Source organism: Vigna angularis, chromosome 4, assembly GCF_016808095.1.
Source record: "Vigna angularis cultivar LongXiaoDou No.4 chromosome 4, ASM1680809v1, whole genome shotgun sequence".
Lineage (NCBI taxonomy): Eukaryota > Viridiplantae > Streptophyta > Magnoliopsida > Fabales > Fabaceae > Vigna > Vigna angularis.
In genome coordinates this window covers 411920-418041 of record NC_068973.1, presented here as the reverse complement: position 1 = coordinate 418041, position 6122 = coordinate 411920, and the positions used below count along the sequence as shown (strand labels likewise).

The 6122-nt window shown below is 30.9% G+C and overlaps 1 protein-coding gene across 1 annotated transcript; it reads right to left on the bottom strand.

Annotated features, from left to right (window-relative positions):
- Positions 1 to 528: 528 nt before the first annotated feature.
- Positions 529 to 3235, bottom strand: LOC108322321 (caffeic acid 3-O-methyltransferase). Its single transcript, XM_017554377.2, has 4 exons — positions 2691 to 3235; positions 1705 to 2015; positions 1401 to 1465; positions 529 to 985 (listed from the first exon to the last, which is right to left on the bottom strand). The coding sequence occupies exons 1-4, from the start codon at positions 3134 to 3136 to the stop codon at positions 689 to 691; spliced, it is 1119 nt and encodes a 372-aa protein (XP_017409866.1). The 5' UTR covers positions 3137 to 3235; the 3' UTR covers positions 529 to 688.
- Between the last annotated feature and the right edge of the window lie 2887 nt (positions 3236 to 6122).

Below are 6122 nucleotides of genomic sequence, written 5' to 3'. Positions count from 1 at the left end.
CCAGCCAGACCTAAAAGAGAAAGTTCCCTCCATGTATAGAAAGAACATGTGCAGTAGTGAAAGATAGAATTCATGAGGTAGTAGTGCAATCGTAAGCTTTGCAGGTTGATAGCATGTGTATGTATAATATTTGTTTATGTTAGACAAACTTGTGCGCACCATTTGGTTTACTTATATACGAAAACTTTGTGATTTCAATTGGTCATGTTTTAATTCTATAAAATGTCTTCTCTTACTCAACACACGTGAAATTTTATCGTCAAACACCAATTCCAAAACAGAAGAATTATTATGTATTGTCTGTCCAATTTTAATGGGCTTGATGAGAAAATGTTCTTTCATCTTGATGTCATGAATATTAACCTTGCTATATTGGAAGAGAAATTTGATATTATTAGTGACTCTAGTAGCAATACACACAAAAAAACTCATTATGAAAATATAATTTCAAAAAATAAGTATTCAAACTCTTTCCAAATAGCTAATAATTATTTTTTAAGGATACTAATGACTACATTGACTCTCAAATAGCTAATAATTTGAAATTTGCTTATAATATGCTATGTTACAGAACACGAGCTTTGTTCTGTTAATTTAAAATGCATAAAAGCAAACATGTAACGCAAAAAAGGACAATTAGAAGTAGAGCAGAGGAAGCAGAGGCATATAACGTAGCATATGGTGTGATCTACTTGAAGAACTCCATAACCCAGAAAAGGTTGACATGACATTCATATCTGATGCCACTAAATCCAGCTGCAGTAGCCAAATCCATGAACTCTTGTTCACATCGCTCTTTCCCTCCCGGGTTTTGAGTCATCATCAAAACATCCATTTGTGAAACTGCCTTATAAGCATCATTAGTCTCTGGTGTTTTTGGAAGAACTGCTTCCACTACTATCACCTTTCCATCATCAGGAATTGCATCATAGCAGTTCTTCAACAGCTTCACACACTGTTCATCACTCCAATCATGAAGTATCCACTGCACAATTCACATATTGTCAAATCTCAATGAATGAGGTTGGTACAACTCATACATCATTTTCCATAAAGTTCTGTCTTCAACAATACCTAAACAAACTTCTAGCCTTACAACAATGTTTTCTGCAAGAATAATTCTATGACTAAGAGTCTACTTTTAAAGTTGAAATTGGGAAAAAATACGACAACGACCAGGCACTGCTCGTAAGAATTGAAGATGAGAAACACGTTTAAAGTTTGTATTAATAAAAGCCAAAAGAAGTTTGAATGAAAAGTTTAAAAGTTTAAACTAAAGTCAAAAAGATGTTTCATAAAACGATAATTCCTGTCTCCTTTAAAACCAAATACTACTACTTTATAGCTAATTTGTCTTGCTATCATCCATCATCACCACCCAACCAAAACACTACACTTACCTTCATAAATGTGGCGTCTCCTTTAGGCACATTTTCAAACATATCTCCCCCAACGTGTTCCACTCCTGCAATATTAGGTAGCTTTAGCTATTAAAACTGAACGTCTTTAACAGTGCACAGCTCATAGCCTAAGAGAAACTAGACACTAATGTTAATTGACAAAGAAAGTAGGCAGTGACACTATTTATGTTATCGAATAGTAAAACTCAAATTTTAGCAAATTACTGTTTAAAAGGTGGAAAAGAACTTTTTTGTTTTTTTGAACTTTCCACAACCACAGGGTTAGAACGTGTAAGGATAATACCAGGATAGGAAGGAGCATCTTGAATGACGTGAGGCAAGTCGAAATTGACGCCATGGATATTAGGGTATTTTGAAGTGATCAAGTTAATGTTGATCCCAAGACCACCACCAACATCCACCAGCCTTTTTATGCCGTCAAAACCTTTGTAGGATTCCAGAACCCTCTTCATCACCAAAGTGGTGTGATTAATCATTGCTGTGTTGAAAACTTTATTGAACCTTGAGTCCAACCTTGGATACTCAAAAGCATGGGTGCCATAGACCCTGTTGAATGGAATACCCCCCTCCCGAATTGCATCTTTCAGCTCAGTCCTGAGTTTGTTAAAACACAGTCATTTCACATACAATCATTATACTGATATACCAAACCGTGTTTTTGACTCAGTAGTGCGGTTTTATTCTTTTATTTTAATTGAAACACTTATCACCAGCATTGAGTTTGAACTTGAACTGTTGCCTCCATATGATTAGCAAGAGAGAAAATGAATGAAGTGGACATGAAGGAATGAAAATGACATGTATCTAACAGCGTAATTTGTCCAAATACTTTGTAAGTTCATGAGCAACGACCAAAAATTCCACACAGCCATAATAATTGATTATGATTATTAATTACTAATCATAGCTACACCGATTTTACCATAAAAAAGACAAAACTTCACTCAAATTAGATGATTATGCAGAAACCATTACCCCCTTCCACAACCTTCAATAACAAAAAAGAACTGGTCACAAGTTTGTGCGACCAACTTTCCATCTTCATTGTTAATTGAATCGAAGAAAGAAAAGTTTGAAAATTGCCAAGGTTCAGAATTGGAGAAGTTTGAATAGTAAAATCTCTTTCTCCTTCCTGTCTAAATCGTTTAAGCTAAAAGGGGATCCCTTGTGTAAATCGTTTGTGATGAAAAGGAGATAAAATGATAATGATAGTTTAGAGAGAGAGAGAGAGAGAGAGAGAGAGAGAGAGAGAGAGAGAGAGAGTTTAACCAGCTGTGTAGGAAGATTTTGTCTTGGAGCAAGGCCATCAAGGGTCCCAATGAAACCCCATCAGAATTGCGAGCAAAGAATGTGGCGAGGGGAGTGATGGAGTAGAGCCTGTGAAAGGTGGGAGGGACAAGGTTGTCGGAAACGAGAGAAGAGTGAAGAATGGAGTGAGAGGAAAGAAGAATGAGGAGACGATCTAGCATTGAGGCTGCTTCTGGGTTGGTGCAGGAAATCTTGGATGCTATGTCCTTTGCAGAGAGCTTAGCAGCTTCACCCGCTTCTTTCAGCACCTCAAACACACCCAGCTCCGTCGCGGATTGCAGTGCCATCGAAACCACCACGGAGCCCGCAAGCTGCATGGCACGCGAGAAGCTTTCTTCATCTTCTCTTCCTTCTGCTTCCTTCTTCTTCTCTTCGCCGTTCAGCATTGACTTTGGAAGGTTTTCCATCTCCACTTCAACCTGCAATCTCTCACTAGCTTTTACACTTTAAACTGCACATGCTGCTTTTATTCTTCTTCATCCTTGTTTTTCCACTCTGCAGTAAAATGATTTATCTCAAGATAGATAGAGACGTTTCATCCTCTCTTTCTTGCTCTTTTGAGAGCTTCTTTACAAAAGATATTTTTTACAAATTAAAATATTTCTTTTTTAAAATAATAATAATATTAATAATGGTAGCTATATATAAAATATAATAAATTATTAAAAAATAATAATAATATTTGTCTCACTTCAGTTTGGATGATTAGTTTTTTCTTTTTTTAAGTTTAGTTTAGTTAACTTGTTAATTTTTGGACAATGATATTTTTATATAGATTATTTTAACATAATATATATATATATATATATATATATATATATTATTAAATTTATAATATATCAGTATAATAATAAATAAATAATGAATGAATGAATGAAAAAATAATAAATATATGTATGTGGTAAAAAATGTTTCAAAATATTTTTTTTTAATCTTGTCTTTTTGTGATCAGCCTAATGCAGTAAATGGTGGTGATCATGATGGTTACTGGGAACATGGGCCCAAAGTTTTGAGATACACCTAAATAATCTTGTTCAGCCAAACTTTCAAAGTGATCATCAAGGAACCAATTGTACCTTCCTTCTCCTCCTCCGCTGCCAATTTATTTATTATCATCCTGAAAATTTATTTATTTCATTTCATTATTTGCTTTATAAGAAAAATAAAGTTTTAGAAAACATCATCGTACTATAAGTTGATGGAAACTAAGTGTTTGCAATTTTTACTCTATGGAAAATGAGAAATCTTTGTATATAACGTTGGAATCAAACAAAACAGGGTTTATGGTCTTGACCTTAGTTATTCAAAGCAGAAGAAGTATATGGTTGGTGGGTTGATTGGCCTGTGTGGCTCAAAGATATCGAGGATCATAAATGAGTGTGGAGCAATGATCAAGGTAAGTTATAAAAGGATAATCATACTTTAATAATAATTTTTTATAACATTTTAATATTATTTATTTATTATAATATGATTAATCCAAAATTACTTCATAATCAATAATAATAATCATAAATATTAATATAAATCAATTAATAACACGTAAATAATATTAAAATATTATAAAAAAAAATTATCAAAAGTTTATACTTCCTTCTATCTTTAGCCATAGACTTACCATAGTTGGATATTACACAGATAATGTCAAACCTCAATTTGTGGTTTACATTTGTTTCACAATGATTTTTGTATCATGCATTAGCTTCTGTGATTAGAGGGTCCAAACATAAAAAAATATACTTTATAGTCACCAAAATACTAAGAGAATTGAGCATTCTGCATGAATTTCAAAACAGCATATAGATTGTATATCAAATGGTGGTTGTAAATTGTTTTTTTTTCTACATAAATTCCCTGAACTAATTTGCATCTGATTTATATATTTCATTGGAAAATGTTGCAGGTTTACGAAGGTAAGGTTGAACGAAAACATAGACAAATTCAAGTTGTCGGTATTGCTCAACAAGTGCACAACATAGATTTTATTAAAAAAGGAAAAATTTAAGATTAAGATTATTTCGATCACTCTCTTTAGTTGTCTGCATCTTCGTTAAGACTTGTAAAGCAAAACTTTTTCTTAAAAAAGTAAAACTTTTTCTTAAAAAAAGTAAAACCTTTTCTTAAAAAAAGTAAAACTTTTTCTTAAAAAAATAAAACTTTTTCAATAATCCTTTCCTCTAATAAAATAATAAAACAAAATATAAGTAAATTCTTTTCACACAAATGCACACACAACATCCTCAAGGGTAAATTTGAAAAGAGTAATCTCTTTTGCTAAAAATGAAATATATCACTTCACATGGGAGTCTCTCGGACAAAAAGTGAAATATATCATCTCAAACAATACAGTCTTATCGACCAAAAATATAACATAACACAACACAAAAAGATGTAGGTTCTCTTACATTTTTATGTTCACTTCTTCATTCTTCCACTTCAAAACTCAACCTTTATTTTTTTTTTCTATGAATCTTACTATTACTTTTTCTTCAAATCTACTCAGTCGCACTTTTTGTTACCCAAGTATAATATTCAATTACTCGTTTAGTATGTATATTTATAAATTTTATTCTCGTCCTTAAAACTCTAATTACTCTTTAGAGATTTCAAATGATCTTTTTGTAATAGTAGAATATTAAATATATTTTTCATACATTTCTATTTATGTTTATTAAAAAACTTCTTTAAATCCTATATACTCTTTAAAAAAATTTAAGTGATCTTTTTAATGACTATTAAATTATATTTATATTTCTAGTTGTTAGAAAATATTTTTAAATTTATTGTATATAAAATAAATCTCACACAAATAAATGATATATTTTTAATAAATTTGTTTACGAAATAACCCTTATATAACCTATTTATATTATAATAACTATTTTATATATTTTTTAAAAGAAATAATAACAAACCACGTTAAATATGTATTTTTTAATTATTATAATTTTCATGTACTCACCTAACGAATTAAATTGATCAAATCTACATTATTTTAAAATAGTGTAAGATGTTTCATAACCTCGTTTTATTACAACATATAATTGAAATAAACAACACTTATATCATAATATTCATAATATCAAGATGTAGTTTATCAACTTGACAATCTGTCAAAAACACAACCGTTATACATGTAATTTCAAATCAAAATCATAAATTTCTAGCATAAATCAACTATACATACTCGAATTCAATTTCCACATGTTTTGACAATTTTAAAATGCAAAAATAAAACTAACTAGAATATACTTAAAAGTGACTATTCTAAACTCCTAAATAATCTCTAAGTAACCTAGTGATATACTACTTCACCAGAACCACATTAAATTCCCATTCATGCTAATTATCAACATCAATCCAACATAACTTTTATTTCAACATAGTTAATCA

Excerpts from the sequence above, each read along its gene's own strand:
- LOC108322321 (XM_017554377.2), bottom strand. The coding sequence starts at position 3,136 with ATGGAAAACCTTCCAAAGTCAATGCTGAACGGCGAAGAGAAGAAGAAG. Across the intron at positions 2,016-2,690 it reads AAAATCTTCCTACACAGCTG|GACTGAGCTGAAAGATGCAA; the intron begins GTTAAACTCTCT and ends TAACAAACTCAG. Across the intron at positions 1,466-1,704 it reads AGATGCTCCTTCCTATCCTG|GAGTGGAACACGTTGGGGGA; the intron begins GTATTATCCTTA and ends CTAATATTGCAG.